Source organism: Mustela erminea, chromosome 6 (assembly GCF_009829155.1).
Source record: "Mustela erminea isolate mMusErm1 chromosome 6, mMusErm1.Pri, whole genome shotgun sequence".
NCBI lineage: Eukaryota > Metazoa > Chordata > Mammalia > Carnivora > Mustelidae > Mustela > Mustela erminea.
The window spans coordinates 117,739,733-117,766,247 of NC_045619.1; the positions used below are offsets into that span (position 1 = coordinate 117,739,733).

General features: G+C 45.6%; 1 protein-coding gene across 11 annotated transcripts in view; it reads right to left on the minus strand.

Annotated features, from left to right (window-relative positions):
- Window positions 1-1,595: 1,595 nt before the first annotated feature.
- BEND7 (BEN domain containing 7) overlaps window positions 1,596-26,515 on the minus strand; it is an 83,701-nt gene continuing 58,781 nt past the window's right edge. For 2 of the 11 annotated variants that reach the window (XM_032349446.1, XM_032349438.1), the window contains 2 exons: window positions 19,013-19,132; window positions 10,168-10,746 (listed from right to left, as the gene is read on the minus strand). In XM_032349446.1, coding sequence (XP_032205337.1) covers window positions 10,595-10,746; window positions 19,013-19,132 — 272 coding nt within the window. In that variant the 3' untranslated portion in view covers window positions 10,168-10,594. Of the gene's footprint in view, window positions 4,589-5,444; window positions 9,198-10,167; window positions 10,747-19,012; window positions 19,133-26,515 lie in introns of those variants that run through there. The other 9 variants (XR_004287129.1, XR_004287128.1, XM_032349442.1 and 6 more) reach the window with 9 other exon arrangements.

Here is a 26,515-nt window from a genome sequence, read left to right on the forward strand (position 1 = left end):
TCTCTCCTTTTCTCAAATGGATGAATAAAATCTTAAAAAAAAAAATTAAACTTTTTTGGTAAAATTTTGAAAGTATAATTTAAATGTTTTTAGTTAATGAATTCATTTTCACTTGATAATTTCTTCATGTTTTGGAAATCCTTTCTCTCCTCAAGCTTATGGAAATAAGAATTTAAAACTTCCTAGTATTTTTATTATTTGTTTTGCTTGAATCCTTGAAATACCTGGAATCAATTGGCACATACAGGTTAAGGTAGGAGGGTCTAACTTTATCAGTAGTTTTTATGACCTATTCATTGTGATAGAATTCATACACAGAAAATTCACATACTATAGACTGAACGTTCATGTAGAAGTCTTCTGTGTACACGTTTTCAGTTCTCTTGGGTCTATTCCTAGGAGTGTAACTGCTAGGTCTTACGGTGAGTCTATGTTAATTTTTAGAGGAATTGCCAATCTGTTTTCCAAAGAGCCTGCACCATTTTACATTCCCACCAGCAATGTTTGAGGGTTCCAATTTCTCCACATTTGTACAACACTGTTGTCTGTCATTTGATTCCAGCCTTCTTTGTGGGTGTGAAGTGGTATCTGGCGGCTTTGATTTGCATTTCCCTAATGACTGTAATGTTGAGCATCTTTTCATGTGCTTATCAGCTTATTGGCCATTTAGATATCTTTCTAGAGAAGTCTGTTGGAATCTCTTGCCCATTTTTAAATTGGGTTATCTTTTTATTTTTTAGTTGTAAAAGTTCTTTATATATCCTAGATATAAACTCTTTATCAGATATATGCTTCGGAAATCTGTTCTTCCCTTCTGTGAGTTGTCTTTTGACTTTCTTTGAAGCACAGAAGTGTTTTATTTCTGTGATGTCCCGTTCATCTATTTTTCTTTGTCACTTGTGCTTTGGGTGTCCTATCTAAGAAACCATGACCTGCCCCAAGAGTGTGAAGACTTACCTCTCTGTTTTCTTCAAGTTTTATAGTGTTAGCTTTTACATTTAGGTTTATGATCCATTTTGAGTTGATTTTGTTCTTGCAAATGGCTGGCTGGTTGCCTTCAACGCTATTTATCAAATCATTTGTCCTCTCCCGCCATTTAAAATGATATTTGTGGAACCAACAACTCTTTGTCCCCAGTATCCATTCTCCCACTCCTCTTGGTAGTAACAGAATGCAAATTCTGGCTGGACACATAGCCATCCAACTAGAAATATATTTCTTAGCCCCTTCTTTGTTGTAGCAGAAGTGATCTATGCAACCCCCAAATCAAGTTTTCCTAAGGAAATAGTTCCCCTCCAGTAACTTTTCCCCACCTTCACATGGGCTCAAACAGACTTCTCCTGGTGAGCCAGCTTTGACAACATGGTTGTAGACCTCTTCTAGGAGATGAGAGAACAATAAGATATGAATGGGTTTGGGGGAAATTGGAAGGGGAGGTGAATCATGAGAGACTATGGACTCTGAAAAACAATCTGAGGGGTTTGAAGTGGTGGGAGGTTGGGGTACCAGGTGGTGGGTATTAGAGAGGGCATGGATTGCATGGAGCACTGGGTGTGGTGAAAAAATAATACTGTTATGCTGAAAATAAATAAATAAATTTTAAAAAAAAGATATGAATGGGTTTCTAGATGACCTCATGGAACAGAGCTACCTACCATCAGTATGGACCATGCAACCCACTCTGGGCCATTCTGAGTTAGAGGGGGAAAAAAAAATCTGTATTTCGTTTGAACCCCCTTTATATTTAGGCCTCTTGTCATTACAATATCCTTAATATATGCTATATGTCTCTATAGGTAAGGTTTTCCTTAAATTCCCATTCTGTTTTATTGATCTATTCTTATACCAAAACCACAGCTTCAATTTCTGTAGTTTTATAATATGTTTAAGTGAGGGAATGAAGGGAGGGGAGTAAGATTCTGTCACAGATCCTAAAGCATTTTCTTGGCTCTTCTCCTGCATTCAATCTGTCCAATGAATTCAGACTAATTTTGTCAACTTCCACCGCCTTCTCCTTCCCACCTCCAAAGTCACTGGGTACTTTCCAATCAAAAGTCATTTCTTGGTCTTTGAGAGTTTGTTCATTTTCTAAAACTATATATTTTGCTAGCTTGGGCATGATCGAGGTGCATTTTGGCTCCTCTTGCTTCACGCAGGTGGTAGCCTGTGTCCGGGACTCAGCCCGATGCTGAAATACACCCACACCACCAGGACTAGTGAGCCAGTCCCATGAGGACAAAGTACAGGAAAGATGAGCTGTGGTACTTGCCCCCAAGGAATGCCAACACGATGGAGGTGGGTAGGACAGACATACTTTAACAGTACAGCACACAAACCAAATCTTCATGATGAAAGTCTTCTCATCATGAGAATCTTCATGATGAGAGTCAAGGCTGTCCACAGCTGTGGGTCTGTCTGTTACAGGGAGAACTGGCAAGAGGAGTGGAAGGAGGTAGCAATGCTTCACACCGTGAAATAGTTCCCCTAACCGGGCAGTGTTACAGTATTCCTCACAAGAGGGGGATAGGGTTAGCATAGGGGTTGTTAGCTGAGTTGCTTCTGGTTTCCAGGGGTTAGAAATACATCACTTTTGGAGGATGCTTAATTCAGTAATATACAGAGTCAGTGCCATCTATTCTAATGTATTCTCTTTTTCTGCCCGTTGCTAGTGTAGAGCAGGAGGTCGTTTTTTCTACCAGAATATGCAATTGGTCCACCACTTCATTGAACCAATTTAGGACGCTCAATTTCCTTTGTAAAATTGATTTTTCTCTCCGTATTCACATCGAGGGCCCTCCACGTTTTGGATCTGTTACGGTGGCGTGGTGGAGTGTGTGAACACCTGAAAGTCAAGAGAGCCAGTTTCTGACCAACGCCTCCATTTCCCATGCTCCCATCAGCTGCATTTTGGGGAAGTATTTTAAAAGGAATTATCTAAAGTAGCTTAGTTTCAAACTTTAGGTTTAAGATGTCCCTCTATTTCTTAGCATTAACAGATAAAAATGGCAAAAAACAAAACAAAACAAAAAACAAAAAAACCCAACCCACACAATTAAAAGGCCCTTAAGTATCAAGTCTTTTTGAAATATCAGCATGTGTAACGCACAGCATACTGAGGTTATCCCATCTGGGCTTTGTTTCCAGACTGTTCTTTGGCTTTTTCATATGTATATTTCATATGTCTGTGTGTGTGTGTGTGTGTGTGTGTGTGTGTGTGTGTGTGTGTAGTTTTAGGGGGAATTATCTGTTGCCTACTATTGAGGTTACAAAGTACAGACTGAGATGATTTGTGTAAATTCGAAGGGTTGCTCTGAATCATTTGAGTTCCCAAATTCTCATGGGTCCCACCTACATGTCTTGTGTGGCACTTGTGCTCTGTTGATGAAGAGTGTCCATAAAGGGACAGAGAAAGGGCATGGGATTGAAGACTAGGGGACAGAAGAAAGGAGAGGGCAGCACACAACACCCCGCATCTGTCACAGTCCACCCCTTCTTGGGGAGAGTGACATCCAGAAAATGTCTGAACCAGGGCTTCTAACGTTTCCTTCATGGTCTTACAGATAAGGTCCCTGACCTCATGAGGCTTAGATGCCAGTGGAAAACAGGCCATAAACAATCATGTTGTTAAACAAGGCAGTGTCAGTGAGTGGTAAGTGGGCAGACAGACGGAGCCTGTGACCTGATGGAGGCTGCTTGTGAGCCTCGGGTTAGGACTCGCTCTGTGCTGATGTGTAGTTGAGACTCGAATCATGCTGCATGAAGGGTGCTGCGAATCTTGATTGCCTCTAGTTTGGGGGTGAGCTACAAGTTCAAGTGCCTTCTCTGGTTCAGGAGCATACTGTACCTTATATCCTGGTGTTTCCTCAGGGCTCACACTTTGTAAATGATGGTCCTGGCGAGGACTTTGGCTCACTGTTCTCCTGGCCTCTAGAACAGCACCAGGCACATTCTACGTGTTCAACACACACATGTTGAATGAATGAATGGAGTCACCTCCACACCCTAACGCACATGTCATTCTTCTCCCAATGGCGCCTCTCCGTGTTCCCTACCTTAAGGAGGACAAAGGACCCTGAGGTTCCCCAACCAGAGCCCCTCCCTAGAGCTGCACTCCCCTTTCTACCCCAAGCTAGTCCTGTTGGATCTCTCCTGCTTGGGCATTCAGGGCTGTGTCCTCATGGCAGCTCGATCTAACACTAGCTATTCCAGCAGCTTCTTAAGGGGACTCCCTACTTGAGGCTCGCCTGTGCCCAGTCAATGTACCATATTTCAGCCAGACAGATCAATACGTTCTATGAATCTGATCAAGAGCTCTTAGGGTGCCTCAGGGGCCCTCGCGACCTCCCACCCCTGCCCTATGTCTTCCCAATTTCTTGGGATGGTCTGCACGGCCTAGCCTATTTGGTCTGGGGCCGACCTCCCCAGTCTTGGCCCTCACTGCTCTGTCCCTTGCTTCCAAGTGTCCCTGCTGGACCGAGCCAATGCAGCACTTGCCCACAGTGGGTGTTTAGTGAACGGCCGAGCTGGGCTCGAGGTGCCTCTGGGGAATGAGCCAGCGACTGCTCCCAATCATGCTGTGAGGCCAGGCCTGTGGAAGGGGAGGCGACAAAGGAAGTCTGTGAGCTTTCTGTCTGTGGGGATGGGACATGGTCCCCTTCCTGGTGACGCCTCCCATGGTGCACCTGGGCCCCCCACACTGCCCTGGAGAGCCCTTTAGAGCTGTCCGTTGGCTGACAAATGTGTGGGAGCGAGGGCATCCTAGGGCCTTGGGCCATTGCATCATGGCAGTTGGGGCCGGCTGGTGTCAGGCTCCCAGCTTCTAGGAGGCATGGGGATGTGAGAGCCTCCGGGCGGCTGGAGTTCGGGTGTTCCTGTTCTTGCAAGCACCTTGCCCTGCTGCCTTCTCACCCTCGACCCAGCTGCTTTCTTCTGTGGCAGCTGCAGAAGAGCTCAGGGCCCTCCCAAGTGGAACCCCGAACCAGACCCCGAAGAGAGGCCAGGAGAGAATGGACAGACCAGCCTGGGTAGGCTCCAGGCTGGGGAGCATTGGGGTGGGGTGGGGGCCATGAGAGGCAGCGCCCTCCTGTGTTCAGAGAGGAGAAGAAAGCGATTATGTTGGACCAGCCACTTTGCATTAAAGAAGACTGATTTGTCCTTCTGATGTGTTGTTTCCATAGAAGCAGGGCTTAACCTTTTAAGTGAAGATTATAAAGCTACCTAATTCATTTAAAATTAGGCTTCAAGCCTATCCGTACTTAATGCTCCAGTGGTACGAGGGGGACCGGCTTCAGCCATTCACGGGGACTGCCAGGCAGAGCCTGTGATTTTCTGTGTTTGAAGACAGTCTTTCTGGTGGCAATCTAGTTTATTTATTTACTTTTAAAAATTAGCTTCCTAAGGAGATGTAACCCTCTGTGTAGGATCACCCGATTATTAATAAATACCTTTTAATTAATGATTATCCCTGACTCCTCTTCATAAGCACAGGAGGACTGGCACACAGGCACGAAACAGGCATGTTCAATTAAAGTAATTTATTGTATTCTTCTGGAACGGACATAAAGAGCATCTTGGGAATTGATATCACAACACAATGTTATTCACCATTTCACAACTAGCCTTGTGTTGAAATTCTTTTTAAAGAACATAGTAATTTTAAAAAATCTAAATATTTACATATTAATAAAACATATATACAGAAGATTGAGACATCATCCATAGATAATGGAATTTTTTTTTTTTTACTAAGAAAGCCTATAAAAAGGATTTCTGAATAAAGTCTGAACAGTAGTCACAGTAAGTAAACACAAATACAATTTTAATGTACAAAATATGATTTTACTGTTGCAGTTTTGTGATATGTATTTCCAATTTGTGGATGCATTGCACATACTTGTGAGTTGAGCAGTACCCCCCCTCAAGTACTGAAAAATCCAAGCTGTCACCCAGTCTTGGAAGGAAGTGCTTTCGAAGGTTTGTGACGCGTATTTAACAGATCCCACAGTGGTAAGGTAAATGTTTCTACCTTTATTAGCAACACACTCATCTCACTGTAATAGAGTTGAAAGGTCACTAATTAATCTTTTCAATTCCCTTGAGAAATATCTCCTGCTGAGGGGCAAAAGACAAATTTTAAAACACACGTTGTGGAAAAACAAAAGCCCTGAATGCAGAACTTCATCAGGCCACTTGATGACCAGTGAGACCAGTTTCAGGGAAGGGATTCCTAACTGGCCTAGAAATGTAAAAGGCTAATAACTACAGAACGTGACGGAAACCGTTTTTCTGAACCTTTCTTGTGACTTCAGAAATAAGACAAAAGACGCACGGAAAAGAGATGGAGCTCTCCAGCAGGGAGGTGGATTCCACAAGCCACGCCTGTGACCAGCTTTGTCACATTTCAGGGACACCTCCTAGCTCTCATCTTTGGCTGATGAGCTGGTCTTTGGTGGCACTCCGCATCGCCCCCGAGCTCAGGGGGAGCGGCTTGGCGTGTTACGGCACATGTCCCCTGGACAGGGCAGCTCTACAAGAACTCGGAGCTCTAATGCTCTATGACTCATAAAACAAGTGCTAGGGAAATGACAGCCATTCTCTCCCCCTCTGGCTTGGCGCGGCTACAGACCCAATATCTTTCTGGCCAATTTTTGGCCTTTGGGTCAGGTGCCAAAGACTTTATGGTAATTTAATTATACAGTGAATGAGATCTACGTGCAATGTTTCTAAGTAAAACAGTATTTTTAAATTCACCATCTTTTTGGAGAAGGGAATGTGGAGGTAAATATTTCTGTAAAACAAAAACCCACATGGCAAGATATCTCTTTAGTGTAAACCCTTATTTTCATATGTTGGTTTCCTACGAAGCAGAGGGTGAGCGTCCTTAGAGCCAAATAAAGTATATAATATTAAGTCCCTTTGTGGCTGGTTGTCCAAAACCCTGGGCCCTGCAGTTTAATATCCTCTGTGCAAACAGTTGTCAGGTATCATGTGGGTCACTGGTTACTTTGAGTTCCTCGCCTTTTATTTTGTCACTGTGTTGATAACAATCTTTGTGAAATGTCTTTCTTTCCTTGGAGTTCCTAGATCAACTTACTTACTGAGTAAGTTGCACTTACTCAGTAACAAATGGCTATCTTTGGAGGAAATGATGTCACAAATGATTTCATCTACTAGGTCAGAGCTCTCCTGTCCCCCAAAACAACTTTTTCATCTTCGAAGCCACTGAAGGCCTAATTAATGTTGGCCTTCCCGACTGCTCCCCAGGGCTGGAAAGAGCTGTTTTCCTTTATTCTGCATCCAAGCAGTGCACATTAAAATAAATACGCTTCAAAACTCTATATATTCACATTGAGCTTATGAAAAAAAGAAAAAACGAGAGAGAACTGCTGCTTTTTAATGAACAATGAACTCACCGGTCTGACGCCAGACTTTTGAAAGGAATGAGTTAACTCTCAAAATGATTTCCAAAAATCTTAACACCAAATTGGAGGCTTGATTATCACACACGACAAAGTATATGACAACTATTCAGATATGACGGGAAAACTTCACAGAACGCCCACACTTTGCAGGAACCTGAAATGCTACGTGGATCTTTGAAGGAATTCAACGGAACAGTTACGTGTGCTAATGAACAGTGTCACTAAAAGGAAAGTCTAGGCAGTGAAATCTGGCTCTGTGTCTTCCGTGTTTTCTCTCCTGGTGTCAAATATATGACCTACAACAGAGACAAGACAATGAAGGGGGACCGCTCCTCTAAAGGGGAGTCGCACACTTCTCTATGACTGGGCAAGAGACAAGGAGGCTGGGCAGCTGGAGAACCTCACTGGTGAAGTATCGGCTTCACATTTAAATCCTGATTTTTCAGCCAAGGCTTTAGTTGCGAGCAATTTTAGCCCCTGGAGATTGGTACTGATTATTTTTACAGGAAAGTCCATGACACTGTGTCACTATTAGAGCATGTCCACATAGTGTCTGGGATAAGAATAGGGCTAAATAAAATAGGGTTTACCTGTAAGAGAGAACATGATGCAGCTATTAAAATAATGTGTACGAAGATCTGTGAAAAGTGGATAATGTTTGTTAGGTTAAAAAAAAAAAGGGAGAAAAACTCTCAGGAAACAAAAATTTTATGTAGTTGGGTGTCCGATGCGTAAATAAAAAAGTCTGGGGGGAAAATACCCATTAATGGCTGTCTCTGAGTGGTAAAACTAATTTAAATTTTCTTCCTTTACTTCTGTTAAGTGTTTAGAAGTATGTAAAAGATGGCCCATTTTTGACAAAAATTGCTAGGCCCAGGTGAGCTCTGTTCTCTCCTCTTTCAAATTAAGAAGCCTTCTTGGTCAATTTTAGAAAGCACTGTTTTGATTTTACTTTCTCTGTAGTTTTTTTGTCTCCCCAACACAGCGTGTTCCCCAGTCCTGGGTGGTTTCTTGGGGTTCTCAGAGCGCACTGCCCACCCTGCCCCCCTGCTTGCCTCACATGGGACCAGGCTTCCCCGAGGGCAGGTATTTGTTCCCAGAACCTAACAGGGCTGAGGCGATCGAGACACACTAGTCTAACCAAAATGATCTATTTCCAATGCTGTGACATTTGAGCACCAATCCGTGACTTCGTGTCCCCTTTTCTAAACTGATAAACGGTATTATTTATCATGCTGCTCAGTAACCTGTAGCGAACGTCAATAGACTCGTGAAAGACCTGGCCTAGTCCTCTGTGTCCGTCAGGACCTCCCCACCATGGGCAAGGTTCGAGAAAGAACTCCAGTGAGTTTAAACAGCAGAGGACTTCAGGTAGGCTTACAACAGACATTCTAACTGTGAAGACAGACAGTGGAATGGAATCCTAAAGGGATTAGCACATCCAGTGACTCTTAAGATCTTTAGGAAACATGCAGAGAAAAGCTGGCTTTGGCTTAGGTATAAGAAAGCTACGCGGTGTAAGGGCTGGAAGTCGAGAGGCCGGGGTCCGGCCGGGCCACCAACCAGCTGGGAGACCTTGACAGAGTCATTTAGTGTTTCTGGGCCTCAGGCTTTTTTACCTGTAAAATAAAAGGACTGGATAAAAAGAAGGGAGGGGACTAGATGATCTCTAACGTTCCTTCTTTCTCAGATTCCTTGAAATTCTTTTCAGTTCCGTGAGGTGTTTCTACCATCCCGGGTTCAATTTCCTCATCTGAAACATCTCTCTGCCTCCATCTTCAGACAGGAAAATGCAAAGGTATTATTTCAAGGGGAATGGCTTTCAAATAATAATAGCAGTACTGCTAATAATCACAAAGCCCGCCCACAGTGTCAGGAAGATCATGGGGAAGGGCAGCACTGTGGGCTCTGGGAGGGAAGGGGCTGGGGGAGCGGGGGAGGAAGGCTGGACTGGCACAACCAGGACAGCACAACCGGGACAGCGGGGATTCCTCCGGACCGCCTCCTGAAGTGCACAGTTTCATGCCTGGCGGTGATACTTCCTGTGTCTACTGGGAGCGGGCTGGGTGTGATCAGAACAAGGCTCATACGAGCTGTGCTGATGGACAAGGACACGATGGGAAGGAACAGTAGAGATCATGCATTTCAGTTATCTTAATTCATAAATGTGGAAACGTAGCCAAACAAGCAGTCTTAGATTCCCTTTTGTATGACAGCTGCACACGGTAAGGGCTTGATGTAAGCAGAGCTTTTTTGCACGAGGGGCCGCAGTTCATATATGTGCCCATCCATCTGTTCCTTAGCCACGGAGTAACTGAGCGAGCGGGACGACATTTACACGGCCTGGCTTTCTCACGGCCCTGACCTGGGTCTGTCCCGCAGCTGGGAGCTCTGCTCACCTTGCCTCCTCAGGACAGGTGCTCCCAGGGAGCACACGACCCAGCAGGGCTCCTACGAAGACTAGCTCCTCCACTTATATTTGCTAGATTTTACTTAAAACTTACCACCCTATATCTGGAGTTGGGCTTTTTGGGGTGTCTGGGTTTTATGGGCAGAAAATGGTCAGTTTGACTTTGCAGGGAGGTCAATAAAGAGTCAGGGAGTAAGCAGTCACGTGGCTCAGGGATCAGGGCCCATCCCTCGGGCTCTCAGGCGAGGGCGAACAGAGAGGCAAGAGGCCGGGGTCGGAGTCAAATACTATGAAGTCAGAATGATGTCTGTGGCTTCCCGCTGCAGCAAATGCTGCCTGGAATGTTGTATCAGGCTGATCTGCTTCTAGGACCATGAATTGGCAGCCGGGCTGGAGGGACTGGCCTGTTCATACACTGGCACTATTCGCTGAGTGCCTGTTTCATGATGAGCCACTACTGCCTCTCAAAACCCCTTTTGGGGGAGGTGGACGAGGACAGAATGGACACGAATTTTATCATAAAACTGGTGATCCTTGTTCTAGAAAGCAATATCGTTTCATGTAAAAGTCCTCTTAATGCCCACAGGTTTTGGGAAGCACGATGTTATGACACTAAGTTCTTAGGACTTGCTGTTCTGAGGCTCTCGAGAATGTGAGACAGTGTGAGAAAAACGGGAGCTTTTCAGACTCAGGGTAAAAATATCTCTGAACACAGGGCACTGAGAACCTCTGATTACTAGGGTCTGGGCCAGAAGCCGTTGCCTCAAGCATCTGCGTCTGTGACGTTACAAACATTTTCAATGCAAATATTTTCGTGTGCTGCATTTTCCAGCGGGTGGTGAAAATGTAAATGTGTTTTACCTGTTGGTGGTAGGGAAATGCTGTCCAGTCTTTCATCACCGTCAGCTACCTCTGCTGGTTACAAACATAAAACACAAATCTCATTAGTTTCAGGGAGCACATTCATTTTCCTGAATGCAGTAATACAATTTAAAAACTCCAATAATGCATAATAGTTTCAACTTTCTCCCCCCCTCTTTCAGCTTCAGTTGGTTCACATTACATATTTTAGTACCAGTAGTTAAGTAAAGTATTTTTTAAGATAATGATATAACGTCTTTTCTTCTGCATTGAATTTCTTTCTGGTATCTTATGAGCCTTATTCTGTCAATCACTGATGATTTCAGTTCATTTTCCCTTGTTTGCCAAGGCTTAAATATCCACCCAGTATCTGGGGGGAATTGTTTAAATATGATCATGGAAGGACAGAAGTCAGTGAATCCCTGTGGTAGACTTTTCCTGTGTCATCCCCAGAACCATCCCGGTGGGGGAGGCTTAGGAAATCCTGGAAACGAGCCTTTCTTTGGAGATGACTAGAAACTCTGATCCCAGAGCGGCCTGTCTAAAATTGGCATCAATTCAGTCATAAAGAAAATCAGAAGGAATAAGTGTCTCTTCAAAAGATTCGTCACGTCTGTGTTTTAAAATGCAAACCTTTGCTCATGCCTGATATGTTTTAATCTTCTTAAGAGTTTTCCAAAGGTATCTCCTTCAGTCACAGAGAACCTTCCACTAAGTACAAAAAAGAGAGTGCTCCCATGTCTCGCGATAACTGATGGGGTGCTCGGGCTCCGGGACCTGCTGGGAACAGGTCAAGACATTTCGTCAGGGTCATTTGCTCCCTGCATCCCTGGGCTGGTTCCCTCTCACAGGGGCGTGTGAGGCCAGTCATGTGGGGGCTACCATTTGCCATCATGTTGGAATGTTGACTGGGGGGGCAGCAAAAGTAATACTGTGCTCCTGTTTTTATTGCTGTGGCTTTAAATCCAATCAGGGGGGCAGATATGGCCGGGAACATTCCCCTCCAGTTCATGCTCTCACACCTTGTCCTCAGATTGCTACACCCTGACTGGCCTCAGTGAAAGACCCATTGTGTGCCCGACTGGCTGAATCCACCACAGAGAAAACACCGAGAGGACACAGCAGTCAAGGCCAGGCTGGGCTGGAGAAGAGTTTCTGGTCTTCTCCTCTAAAATGGTGCTGTAGGGGACTATTTAGTAACATAAAACATTCGATTGAAGTGTGAGGATAAATGAGAAGATTAAAAATCTTTAAATAAGCTTATAGACAAAATACAGGACATACTAAAATGTTAACAGTGTCTCCTTCTGGAGGAGAGGCTTATAGGCATTTAAAATGTTGTTCTTTGGGTTTTTAAAACCATTGTAAATATTTATGAAATGATGAACATATATTATCTTTATATTGAGAAGACACCATTTTCTTCTAATTGGCCTGAGTGAATTTCATTAGGGAGATGAACTACATGGTAGTCCTTTCACTGCCTAGGATTTAAAAAAAATTTTCAGTAATAATACCAATAATAGCAACAAGAGCCACCACCGTTTATTAAATGTTTACCGTTTACTGAGCACTTGACATACGTCGTGTCATTTAACTCTTAGAAAATCCTACAAGGGAGGTCAGTTAATATGCCTGTTTTGACAACGGAAACTACTAGAGGTTAAGAGACTAAGGTAATACAGGGAGCTGGCTGGCTCAGTTAGAAGAGTGTGTAGCTCTTGATCTCAGGGTCATGGGTTTGAGCCCCCGCTGGGTACAGAGATTACTAAAAATAATAATAATGATAATGATAATGATAATAATAAACTTAAAAAAAGAGAGAGAGATGAAAGGGCTGTAGCTAGTAAGTGGCCAAGGCTGTGAGTCAGGTTCATGCCTGGGCTCTTAATCTCTTTGCCGTTAACAGTCCAGACATATACTGCCTGCATCACTGTGAGCTAATTTTGAAAATCTTCAACTTCTAGTTCATTTTATATTTTAGTTACTTTCTCTACAAGTATAATTACTTTCTCTTTAGTTATAACAAAACCCCACCCTTTGTAATTTAACCGTCCCTACTTTTTAAAAAAACCAGGCCTAGGCAGTCCTGTGCTCTTGTAAAAACAAAATGTATACATCTGAAAAATATACAAATTATTGTATGCAAATTAGTGTCTGCTGGCTACACGAACAGGGCCAAGTGACACGGCTGAAGAACACGGCTGTGTTCCTTAAATTTAATTATAACATCTGTCTGTACCAACAAACTCATAGTCTTTCTTCTCAGGTGACAGTCAAGTTGTGAAATTTAGAAAAGATTGAGCAAGTTCAATAAAAATTTAATAGCAGTGACAGCTTTGCTCTTAGATCTAACACAAATAAAAAACTGTGGTTGCAAGCTCAGAGGAAATAACCTAATGAAAATGATTAAAAATCTACACTGAGAAAGGAATCATTCCAGTTACAAGAGGAAATTATTACATGGGAGGAGAGCCCCTGATGAATTTTTTTTTCTTTTTTTTTCTTTCTTTCTTTGACAGAGAAAGAAATCACAAGTAGGCAGAGAAGCAGGCAGAGAGGGGAAGCCGGCTCCCTAAAGAGCAGAGAGCCTGATGTGGGGCTCGATCCCAGGACCCTGAGACCATGACCTGAGCTGAAGGCAAAGGCTTAACCCACTGAGCCACCCAGGCGCCCCCCTCAATGAATTTCTACTCGGTCCTGCAGAACCACCTTTCAGATCTTTGTGGGGCTCTTCTCTTTCCTGGAGGCAGGGTGGGCTTCCTTCAGCAGCAAGCCAATGAGCTCGCCCAGTTGGGAGTCTGTGCCTAATCCCAGGAACTGCACCAAATATGGTAAATAAGGTTGAAGATGTGGAACATCTATGGGACACTGTTCGTATGATCATTTGGACAAAGAATAATCAAGACAAAAGAACATGGTGGGACCAACATTGATCTAGGACGCTCAGTTGCTATCAACCTCAGGAAATCCAGGCAAGGGTCCCACTTTGGTGCCGCTTGAGAATGAAGTGTAACAATATTTGATGAAACTAGAAGGGAAAAGCTATTTGGCAGGTCACCGCTGATGTGCTGTGCCTTGGTCTAGTCTGGTCTGTAGGTCAAGGCTGGGTTTGCCCTGGAACCACACCCCCCTTCTCAGATGCAGAAGAGACCTGCCGAGAAGGCAGAGGTATGCCAAGGTGCCCACCACAAATAGCTAGGCAGATCGTCTAAACCCAGTGGTCAGATGTGAAGATGCCCTCAGGCTAATACAGGGATGACAAGGGAAGGGGCAGACACCGTCTGAGCCTGTGAGAGGTTAGGAAGGGTCGGGGAGCGGTCCACACTTTGGACCCCATTCTGCACAAGCAGGCGTGCATCTGTGCAATGTGTGTATCCTCGTGAATTACTAATACAGATGTCAGGATGGTTAAGAAATGTGCTCACTGGCCAGTCTATGGGAAACAGAAGCAGGAACGTGGAGGAAAGTCCCCACTATGCGCAAGTGTGTTTGCTGGGGGGAAGCAGGGAAGGGAATGGAGACCAGAGCTCATCCTAATCGGTCTCAGCAGCTGACACTGGGGTGTGGGGGGGATGTGCTTCTGGATAGAAGATATAGCACAAGGGAAACAAAAATTTTTTAATCAAATATAAATTTATATCAAGATCAACTTTTCCTCCAACCAGCTTACAAGTGGATTTTCCTTTTTCTTTAAACAAACAAACAAATAAACAAACCCTGCCAACTATATGTTGAAGATGTTTCCACACTACCTTACAACAAAGAAACAAAATTTAAACCAAACTTCCTATTTTAGTCATGTGGGCTGTTGCCAGTTGAAAAATACAATTCACCTGAGTAAATGTGGAGACCCAGATGGCTCTATGAAGGGATTCAGGAATCGGGAAGCATCCCACCCAGCAAACAGACAGGAGCGCCAAAGGGCTCCGGCAAAGCATGAAGGTTTTAAAAGGCAGGACGAGAAAGTCATCAACAGAAGAAAGGATTATTGTGGGTAAGGTCACCTTCCTTTGGGGACAGAAGGGTCTTAGTAGGTAGATTACTTAATCTTGCTCGGGGAGACGGGGAAGGTCCATGTGACCGATTACTTTATTGGAGCTGACCCCCAAATCCCTGACTGACCAGTTAGGAGTACATTCCCAGGGGAGGTTGAAAGTGCAGGCAGATTAAGGATGACACCCCAATCTGGTGATGCGGACTGGCACAAGAGACTCCATTTTGAGCCTGTGGGTTTCCTTTTAATACCAGAAAGGCTGTTTCTGTGTCTCTAAAGATAGCTTTCCACAATACACTCTGTATACTCGACACCCTCCCTACTTCTCATGTCTTCTACCTCAGAGGTTCCTCTTCAGACTTAAACTTTTCAGGTCCCCCAGGGACTTATAGCCCTTCTCCTCAGCCAGAGGCACGTGTTCTGTAACACAAAGCCCCTTCCTCCTTCCTTGGAGTTGGCTCTGTCTTTCCTGAATTAGCAGTATCAGTACTCTGGATTCATACAGTTCTTTTTCCCCAAGTTCCCAAGTTGCTCCAAGTATTTCTCCCATTTTTCCATTGCCTCCCCACAACCCTCTGTGGAGCAGGCAGGGACAAGGCAGCTTCTGCGGATTCTAGGCTGAGGAACAGAAGGGCAGGCATATGCTAACACCCCTCGGGCTAGAGGTTGGTGGCATTCCTGGGACCAGTGTGTAGAAGCACCAGAAGGTAGTCAAGTGGCCGGGTCTTGGGTACTTTGGGCCTTTCCCTCTCTTTCAGGCTTACAGACTATTAAATTCAGGTTTCTTCGCTATGGCAAATTTCAGATTTCTCTCAGGCCTGACGATTCTCCTTAGCATCTCTGTTTTTGGGGCTTCAACTATTTCTTCAATAGGTAAACGAAGTTCCTATATATGCAAACAGTCCAGATCGCCAAGGCAGAATTTTGGCAACACAGGACCAATGAAATACTCACTAGCAAAGACACTATTCAGGTTTAATAAACGGAATGTCGCTTGGGGTAGAAAACTGAGGAGATACAGCACTCAGCATGACATCAGTGCTCAGTTTGCTGTGTGGTCTACTGGGCAGGTGTCTTTGAGAACACCTGTCATTCAACTGTGACCCTTTCCCCCAACACTTTCCTGGAGGCTGAAGTAATAAAACGGTCTTTGAGAGGCAAACAAAGCTGAGGCAGGCAGAAGACCTTTAGCATAAGAAGGAGTGAGTGACCCTAGGGGAGTTAACCTTCCTAATTGTTATTCAGTGTGTCTACCTTGAGTGAGGTCAGGCCACTGTGACTCAAGACTCTGAACCTTTGGGGGAGGAAGCAGGAAGAAAGGAAGTCGGGAGAGGACTAAGGAGGTAGGGTGCAGAGAAGGAAATGGGAGAACGCGCTGGAGGAGGAGGAGGAAGGGACACTCAAGGACGACCATGTGCGTGCCACAGGCACAGGAGTCCTAGGGACCTCATCCCCAGGGACCGAGCTCAGTGAGGTTGTCACCCTGTGGCTTCTGGGGGGCCATGGAATAAGTATTTGAATGTCAAGTAAGGAACTAGTAGAACAGTTTCCAGGATCTTACGTGACCAGGATGAGCTAAACAGTAAGACCTTTTTGTTGTGGACTATTGCGTCTTCTTTTCCACGGACTGATTTGTGGGTTTATTCGACAAATATTCTTGTGTACCCATGCTGTGCCACCCACTTGGGATAGAAACACGACTCAGGTGCAGACCCTGCTCCTGGGGATCTCGTGGTCAGTGGAAGAGACAGGAGTGCCATTATTCTGGTGGCAGAAAGAGCACGGGCCACTTATCAAGGCTCCGGGAGGAAGTGTCCTTTAAGATCTGTGACAAGAGTAGGTGCCGTTTCCCAGGGAGAGCCCAGCAGGTTCACAACAGGGAGGTGTCTGGTGAGGCTGGGGCAGGAGAAGTGGGTGAGGAGGGTAGGGCTAGCTGTCAGGGACGCTGCCTGCTGTGCTGAAGGGGGCGGTGTATGAGGGATTGTGTTTGGGGAAGACAAAAAGCTAGCGGAAGTACCTAATTCTCAGAGAGTGAAGTTTAGGGTCTCGGCACATGGCCAATCTGGAGCGGCAAACCGGTAAGCCATCCACGGCGGGACGGGTCAAGTCCTGGGTGAGGCCTTAGAATAACAGCAGCACCAAGAATGGAAAGCAAGCCATGGGGTTTCGGAGGTGCGCCCAGAAGGAGGCAGCGGCCGTGAACTAGACCGAAGGCAGTGTGGGGGAACAGGGAGGACAAGCAAAGACAGGGAGGCCCCAGAGCCCAGGGGAACAGACCCCATGGAGTCAAATCAACAAGCAGGTCAAGTGGAGTGTTAATGTAAGCAGAGAGCGAACGTGATCATCCCACGCGAATGCAGCGGGAGTTTCTGTATGGGGGCGGGGCAGAGGGCAAAAGGCAATGGGTTCTGAAGTGAGCGGGCACAGGGAAGCTGACTCTGGGGTTGGCAAAGGGAAGGAGGATCGGGGCCTGAACATTTTTTGAGCATTACCCATCAGCTTTATATTAGTGGCAATGCTTACATGGTCTGATTCTAACTCTGAAAACAGCCCTGAGGCAGGTATTAGCCTTGTTATATAAACGGAGAGCCCCAGGCTCAGAGAAGGTCCCAGGAATTTGGAAATGGCAGATGGGAGCTAGGAAGTCAGACCTGTTCTTCCCAGTGCTCCCCTGCTGAGTTTATTTGCGGTGATTTGTAGATTAAGAAAAAGAAGGCAGAGGAAAGGGAGAGACCCGGGGGAAGGGCGAGTGTATCATTTATTCATTATCCAAGCCTGGAAACCTGCTCAGGCACAAAGGGTATTAGTAGCAGTTACGCTGGGACAACAGGAGCAGAGAGGACTGCCGGGCAGGGCGGGCTGCCTGGGCCCCTGTCCTAGGACAGCCCCTCCCCAGTGCTGCTGCCCACGAATGCAGACATTTTCAGAAGGCACACTGGTTTTGTTTATGGAGACATTTACGTATGACGTACGTCTGGAACCTCGTGATGCAGGCTTATCTTTCCGTCCCTTCATGACTGAGTCACTGAGGACTGGGAAGCTGGAGTGACTTGCCCGGGGTCCAGGGCTGGTGAAGAGCAGAGGAGAGACCTGAACGTCAGGTCTGGACTCCACTACAACTTACTGCCTGATGCGACACTACGTCTCTACCAAGGACAAATACCAGTCGTCCACTGCTGTTTATGGAGAGCATCAGTTCGTATAAAAGAAAGCAAATGGGGGGAAAAAAAAGAGGAAGGGAAGGTTTTAATTAAAAATAAAATTATCTACAGCTAAGTACTGTAGAGTCCTGATAGCCACTTTATGGAAGAGAACTGTAAGGTTTTTCACCCTGAAGACGTACTTGGTCCCTTGCCGCCCATGTCTTGCTGCATCGAGGGTGTTCCCAGCCTGAGCTGGGGGGCTCCCCACTGGAGACTGGTCACTGTTCCCAGTATGCTGTGAATGCACCTAAGTGATGCAGAGACCCAGGTCCCGTGTGTGTGCTGCTGTTCTCAGGGCCTCCGTACCAGCCAGCTGTGCAGCGGTCAGCATCTGGAGCTTGGCTCCCACACCTGCGCGCTCTGCTAGAGAAGTACGGAGGCTCTTAGCGGGCCAGGCGTCCTGAGGTTTGATGGGAATTGTTTGTTTATTTAAAAAATAACGTCTAGAGGTTTGTGGCCTCCTAGAGATGATTATTCTTACATGATGGCAGAAAACTGATCTCAAAGGAATTCTTCACTGGTAAATCGGCCCACTATCATTTGGGACCGCAAATCACCAAATCTAAGTAGTCCTACTTCAACTGGTATTCACGTTCCTGGGTAAAACCATCTCCAGACTGCCAAAGCCAGATTTGAAAAAACATCTATGCAACTTAAAATCCCTTTGTCTATTTCATGCGGTGTTTCTGGTAGGAGGATTATTTTTTGTTTTTGTTTTTGTTTTTTTACACCTCAAGCAACTGGTACTTTTTAATAAAGTCATGCAGATCCAAACAAATAAAACTCAACGCAAATAGAAGTGGATCATAAAAGAGAGACCTTGCTTCACAGGTAAGACACACAAGGCCACGAACAAGATGAGTAATCTTCTTCATTCATACTAGTAAAAGTAAATGGCCTGATGTAATTTTTACTATTTAACCTTCAGCTGAATTTCAGAACTCACTCAAGTAAGACTTTAAAATGCAAAATCACGGCACCTTCTCCAGAGCTTTTTCTTCAAAAGACAAAAGACAAAATACAGCAAAGCGCCCTAGAGCAGAGGAATTGTACTTTGCTGCATCTAAGAATTCAGGAAAGGGCTGATGGTGATGATTCTTTTCCTGCAGCTGATTCATACCTGAGCCTCTTTTTAACCTTCTTCTGGCCAGTTTGATTTGATCCTGCAGAATCTGTACCCAGTCTCTCGGGCCAGGAAGTTTATCCACGTGGTTAGCCGTACAGTATTTTTCTGTGAAGACTGAGAGAAAATATGAAATATTGTTAAATACTTTCATAAATAAACCACGCAGATCTGAAATAGGAATATATCCCAAAAAGAAAAAAAAATGTGTTTTCCTAAAAGTGGGTATCTTCAACCTCTATACTACGTTCCCTTGGTAAAGAAGGAGGCTGGCAGGAGCCCCCTCACATACACTGGATGGTGCCTCAGGATGTAGCTGGCCATAGAACATGAGTAGATCTAATGGAATCTCTCTTTCTATTTGTTCCACATGCGTGTACATGTCTCTTATGGGCAGAGAAAAAAAAGCTTCCTCTGGGTCTGCTGGTGCCATGACAGAATTCAGCCAATGGATTAGTACTGTTGGTAAATTGAATCTCGGGCAAGATCATACAAAATTAAATGCCAGATGATACAAAAAGATGGCATTCTCACAGTGTTTCCCTCTAACTCAGTCAACACTCGAACAATAATGCAGGTGTGTCTTAGAGTCTGGGCAGTACTAGGAGTCAGCTTCTGGTGTGTGGTGCTTGCACCCGGGAGAGTGGTGTATGGGGAGCTACGGAGGGAGCCGCGATGGGACACAAGGGAGGCGGGACAGTGGCCCTCTCGGTAGACAGTCCCGCTTCCCTCTGCTCCTGGGCACTGTCATACCCTCATCTGTGCAAGAACAAGACCTCGTATGTGTCAGCGCCCCGGCTTTGGTGGTATTTAAAATACTGGCAGTTTTAATGTTTTAAAGGTTTCTTTTTAAAAAGAAAGGGCAAGGGGAAATGTTGACAGATTCCACTCTCTACAACTGTAAAACTTGTACTGAACAAAAAAGAAACATTTCACCAGTTTTAAAAAAGCTGATTGCGCTAAATATGACTGAAGAGGTTCCATATCCACCATCAAAAAAAAAGTTCATTCAAATAAAAGAACTACTTCAAAAGTCTCTGTAAATAAATGGACAGAGTGTGCCCAGGAGACTTGGCAGCTGATACATAAACCAAAGAATCACAGAACACACTTTATGTCACTGCATTAGGGAAATGACGTTAAAAAGCTAATACTTAATACAGAATCAACAGTGGGGACCAGACCCATTCAAACATTAGAGAGCAGGTGGCGGGGGTGACTGGACCTGGTAGATATGGGAGAAACGGCACGTTTGAGGGGAAAGGCACGCTGTGCTGGGTCTGGTTTGGGTCGTGCTGATTTGGGGTGTCTGCGATGGTTAGCCGTTACTTGGCATGGAAGCCTGAGGCTGAGGGAAGGGGTCCAGGCAGAAGATACGGACCCAAGGGGCACATATCTGTAGGTGGTAGTTACAGCAATGAGAAGAAAATGTTGGCCAGGAGAGCATATGGAGTGAAGAGAGCATGGTGCCAAGCCCAGAGCCAGAGAAAACCCCAGACGGAAGGAGATGAAGGCACAGGACTGGCGAAATCCAGAGAACCGGGAAGTGCGGTCTGTAAAGACAAGTAAGGGGTGCTAAGGAAGACAAGGGACAACAGTCTGAAGTGCAGAAGAGAGGGTCAGGCACAGCGCTTTGCTAGGTGTCACTGGAGCCCCTCAAAGGAGAGGTGGGGCGGCCACAGATGACATTCCAGAAATACCAGGTCAGTGGGGGAAGAAGAAGAGGGGCGGGTTGGGGGAGGGCTGTAGGCAGGAGAGACGTGAGCATGGTTTCCATTCTGGAGAAGGCAGGATCCAGGGGAAGGAAGGAGACAGTCAAAGGAACCACGCCAGAAGAACTGAGGCGGTGGGATCCGGAACGGGCTGGGGGGAGGAGCTGCCCTTGAAGAGGAAGAAGACTCCCCACTCGGAGCCCAGAGAGAGTGGGAGCTGGGGTGGATCTAGAAGTGGTCTAGGTTGGAGCAGTCACTCCTGAGACCTCAGTGACTCAGTGGCAAAGGGTAGGGAGAGTGTGGGGAATGTCTGGCATTGCCTCTGAGAAGAAGAGGAAGAGGACAGCGGTAGACCAAGGACGTGAGCATGGCGAGCCAAAGAGAAGCCTACACACTTGTGGTGGCAACAGTCCTGTGGCAGCTTGCAGCTCGGGGCTAGGAGTGGTGCCACTGGATGGCAGTTTTGGCCCAGGTCAGGATTCTGCTGGACGGTTTTGGCAGGAGGACAGGGACAGAAAGCCCTTGCAGACGCCAGTGAGACTCCATGACCTCTGTTTTCTTCACTTCCCTGCCCGCTCCCCAAATCTAGGGAGGAAGCAAAGCCAGAAAAAGGCTCAGACGCTTGGAAAAAAATCTCTGGGGATCAGGGAGTGGAATCAGTGGGGTTGGCAAGGAGGTGTCATAGAGTAAGGGCATTTGAGAGTGTCACGCTGGAATAGACGACATCTGTGGGGGAGCGGTTCTGGGTGAGAGTGCTGAGGTGTGGTCACAGGGGACTGGGTCTGACATGGTGTGGCTAGGGGTCAGGATCTTTCAGAGGATCGTGAAGTCACTCAAGCTGCCAGCAAGACCTGAGAGGGAGAGGAAGGCGTGTAGCTGTGGTAAGAGCCTTGATGGAAAGGGTCCACTCCAGCCTCCGCCGAGCAGAGGAAGGGAGACGATTAGAAAGCAGGGCTGAGGATGGGGGAGAGTGTCAACCAGGCCATCTAGTATACGGCCCGTGGGCATGAGCAAGCCCTGTGGTCTCTACTCTCTACTCTCTACTCGGGAGGGAGGCAGATGCTGTGCTATCCCCACGGGTAGGTGTGTCCTTGAATCTTCTGTGCCAGACTGGAGACCACTTCAAGGGTCCTCATGTATCTTGTCTCCCTCAAAGCACCGACAACAGTGCCCTGTACTGAACGAGAGGTCAATAAATATTTGATGAACACACATATTTTCCAGTTTTGTTTCTAATGGCAACAGATACAATAGCTCATGAATTTAGACTAATTAGGAAGTTTTAGTTCATGGAATATAGTTAAACAAGATTGAATTACATCCAAATGCCCACAGTAACACTTGCTAATCAGAGAACTGCCAAAAGGTTCTCGAAGTTCTATTTTAACAAAAAGAAAATAATTGTATGTAGCACACTGTTAATTTATGTGAAAATGTGTACCACAAAAATGACTGAATATATCATCTTACCAGGTAAACATCTCCCTCTCTGTGATATTATTTCTAAAATTAATTTCTATAGCAACCCCTCTTTTCTTAGATTGTGAAAAGCCTGTGTCCAAATTAGCACACACTAGAAAACAGTGGTTCCAAATTACAAAGTCAGTGTGGGTTATGCCAACATCGAAATGACTCCTAGCAACCACGCATGTCAATAACCAAGTTTAGGAGAACCAAAGGGAAGGCTCCTCTGGAATGTTTTCTCCCACTCTGTGAGGGACTTCCAAGCAAATCCTTCTAAGCTAATCTTGGGCTCAAATATTCTGTCACCCACTAAAAAGGCAATAATTTCAATTTCTTTTTTCTCCTTTCAGTTAAAATTCATCCAGTCACAATAAAAAGCCAGGGAAATCTCTGTCTTCTGGGTCTGCATCTGAGAGCTTTGAAGGCATAGCATTAGGCTTCCCAGAAAATACCTACACCAACAAATAGTTCCACAGGCTGTATTACTGATATTCTATTTCGTGGATCACATTCAAACTTAAAAGAGACTTTTAACTTGGATCTATCTCCTGAAAATAAAATCCTATTCTGTTACATGTGCAGATGAGGCCTTAGAACAAGGCCAAAAGATTGTCATTGTATTGATCCAAAAATGCTCAATATGCTGTGTGAATAGAGGTATCGAGTAAGCAGAATATATTTTGCTGTCTGAATCTATAGCTAAAGGTCAAGCTATTATCCTGGTAACAGTTCCATTAGGAGTAATGATGTGAAAAGAGGCATTGCATTAATGCACTGGGTTTCCTACTACGTTAATGGTGGGTCATTAAGAATCATAGCACAATTTGCATTCATCCTTAGAATGCGATAGGTACTAAAAAGAAATTTCCCTCTTTTTTCTATTTTCATGTATTAAGGAGAAGCAAGGACTAATTTTAAACAAGTCCGAATAATCCGAGCAAGCAGATTAGAGCCAACAATGAGACTAAGTAAAAAGAGTTGAAGCATCTCCTGCGCTTCATATAATTTGAGGTCCCAAGGTACAAAGGGTATGTTAAGTCACTAGGGAAATGACAAATGTTCAGTTTGATCTGTACATGAGTAATGACTTTTCTCATATGCTTGTGTTCATTTGAACCGTGCCCTTTAATTGTATATAAATTATGAATAAGCTGGCGGTGGCTGAGCAGATCTGTCCCTGGGAAATGCAGCATCTAATGTAATCATCAATGAACAGGCGGTCTATAGGGTGTCTGGTTGTGCCCTGCTGAGGACATGGCGGACTGGCCGCGTTCCCCAAACAGCTATCTGTTCACACAGTGGTTCCTAGAGGATTTTTCTGGCTCCCTATCCTGGGAAAAGCAGAACATGGAGAGGGTGTTTAAAGGAAGTCACTGGATGGCAGAGACCCTCAGAGAAGCAGGAGGAGACCTGCAGAGCTTTCGTTTCTCTGTGGCACCTTCAGACAAGGCCACAGCTGGCCAGCAGAGAGAGCCCAAGTTCTGATGTGATGATGCAGTTTTATGTTTTGGTCAAACAGACAAGTGGTAATCAAGGCGGACATCAAGCCACACTGAAGCCAGGTCCACCCGGGCCCTGCCCATGTCCCCAAGCACGAGAGGGGCCAGGGACCAGTGGGAAGGAGCTCTCTCTGTGGTTAGGTTTTGGGGCTGTGCCAAGGAGAGGGAACCCTGGCGCCAGCCTGCAGGGGGAGTCGATGAGGTCTTCCTGCAGGCGGCCCACCTTCCCCCTTCTCACATGTGAGCCACCCGAAGACCACGAGCACCCTCCCATGGCCCCCTCTTCCCTTTGCTCTTTTGAAACTATTATGTGGAGCTTCCTATGTGCTAATAAGCCTGTTAGAGATCTATCTCATTTAATGGTCGCTGTAACCTGATGGTACCAGTGTTGGGATATTGTACTAGAGACAAAATCAAAGTACAGGTGGGTTAAGTAACCTGTCCCAGACTGCATGGCTCATAGGGATTATTTTCCACATAAATTATTTAATTTTTTTAAATAATTTTTTTTTAAAGATTGTTTGAGAGAAAGAGAGAGAGAGAGCGCACAGAGAAAAGAATGAGAGGGAGAAGGAGGCTCCCTGCTAAGCAGAGAGACCTACACGGGGTTTGATCCCAGGACCCTGGGATCATGACCTGAGCTGAAGGCAGATGCTTAACCACCTGAGCCATACAGGTGCCTCCTAATTTGTAATTTAAAGTTATATATGAGCACATAGATTCTGCAGAAGAATAATGACTGAATTCTAAATATAAGCAAATCAATAGCTAACTTAATGTTGTGAATGTTGGTCTTACTTTCATCTACACAAAACAGAAGCAAGGGGGGACAAAAAGGGAGAGGACCCGGGTGTCTGTGAGATCACCTCCCCTCTAGATCAAAGGGGTTGGTCGGCCTGAGGCAAGGAAGGGAGAAGGAGAGTGGGCCTTGAGGAGGAGGGGCATACAGGTTTTTTTCAACTTCTGAGATTAAGGACGTGGTCCACTTTTTTTTTTTTTAATATTTTATTTATTTGACAGAGATCACAAGTAGGCAGGAAGTCCAGGTGGGGTGGGGAGCAGACTCCCTGCTGAGCAGAGAGCCCAATGCGGGGTTCGATCCCAGGACCCTGAGGTTATGACTCGAGCTGAAGGCAGAGGCTTAACCCACTGAGCCACCCAGGTGCCCCTTGGTCCACATTTTATATGGATCTAAGAGAGAATATCTTTTCTTTGATGATAATATGGTGCTTCATTTCCCAGATTCCAGGGGACAGGTGAAATCCCACAAGTCATAGGCTTGATACCCATTCCGCTAATTTATTAGTCACAAGAAATGTGGACGTACTAGGAGAGAAAGGGAAAGAGCTAGAAGAAGGGCTGGAGGATGCTGCATGGTGTTCTAATGCTTCAGATCTCAGGGCAAGTTCTGCTGGTTTGGAGATGGGCTCTCAGTGTGCAGCTTCAAAACTGTGATTGTCTCAGACCACCCAGGGCTTCAGGCCTGAGAAACCAGCTCACAATGTCTAGACCTACAAGGAACTAATCAATAAGCGACAATGAAATTAATTAGTGCGTAAGCGGGGATTACCTTCCTAGTATGTGGAACATCTGTCATAACCCAGTACTCTCACTTCTTGGAATCAAGGTGCTGGAATGAAAAGCTCAACAGAAGGTTTGACTTGAAGCAAAGCTACCTGGATGGTGTGGGGCTGGCCAAGCTCAAAGATGCCTCTGGAAAACCGCCCCATGCCCCCGACCCCTGCTGCTGAAGTGGGCAGGAATGTTTCTTACCTGCGCCCTCAGCTCAGTCACAGCAGTGGCGGGCGCTTGACCACAGACAGCAGAAAAGGATGAGCTTCTCAGAATAGCAAGCAAGGAGAGGCCGAGGGCTTGAGCAGTAATAGGTAAAGCCGAGACCTCATGGTGCAAGTGGCCCTAACACACCTTGCAAACCACAAGGGGGTGGGGTGGGACAGGGGAAGGAAGCAAGGGGAGGAAGCCAGCTGGGAAGGAGGAGAAGGAGCAGATGTGCAGAGAGAAGGGAGACAGAGAGACTGACAAGTGTCGCTTGGAAGCAAGGGAGGCAGCATGCAGGCAGTCAACAGCGTGTCTATTTTGCAGCCTTGCAAAACTTAGCTTCTTCCTAAGGGAGTGTTAGTGACACTGTGTTTTGAGACCAAAAGAGCCTTCTTGAAGAGAACATTTTATACACATTGAAGTCTGGTTTTTCTTTTTCTTCTTTTTTTTTTAAAAGATTTTATTTATTTATTTGTCAGGGAGAGAGAAAGAGAGACAAGCAGAAAGAGGAGCCCGATGCAGACTCAATCCCCGGACACTGGGACCATGACCTGAGCCGAAGCCACCATGATGCTTAGCCACTTAACTGACTAAGCCACCCAGGCGTCCCTCCTTTTTTTTTTTTTTTTTCTCCCTCTCTTCAAACTCACGACCCTGAGATCAAGACCTGAGCTGGAACCAAGAGTCAAGACGCCCAACTGACTGAGCCACCCAGATGCCCCAAGTTAAAACCTGATTCTTAATTCACCACCAATTACACATGAATGACCACCAAACCCTACCATTACCATTACAGTTACAAATTAGGCAACCAAGCACATTCATAAGAATATATACCTAGACAGAGAAAACAGAGAATACCAAGGCAAAGAGACCTTAAAAGCCACTAGACGGAAAAAGATTATCTACGGAAGAACAATAGATCAACAATAGCAACCAAATTTTGAAGAACATGGGATGTTTTCAAATTGCTCTGTAAAAGCCGCCCTCAGGCTAGAGCACAGTGCCCCACTGGACTGCCCACCATTCAACAGTAAGGGTGAAAT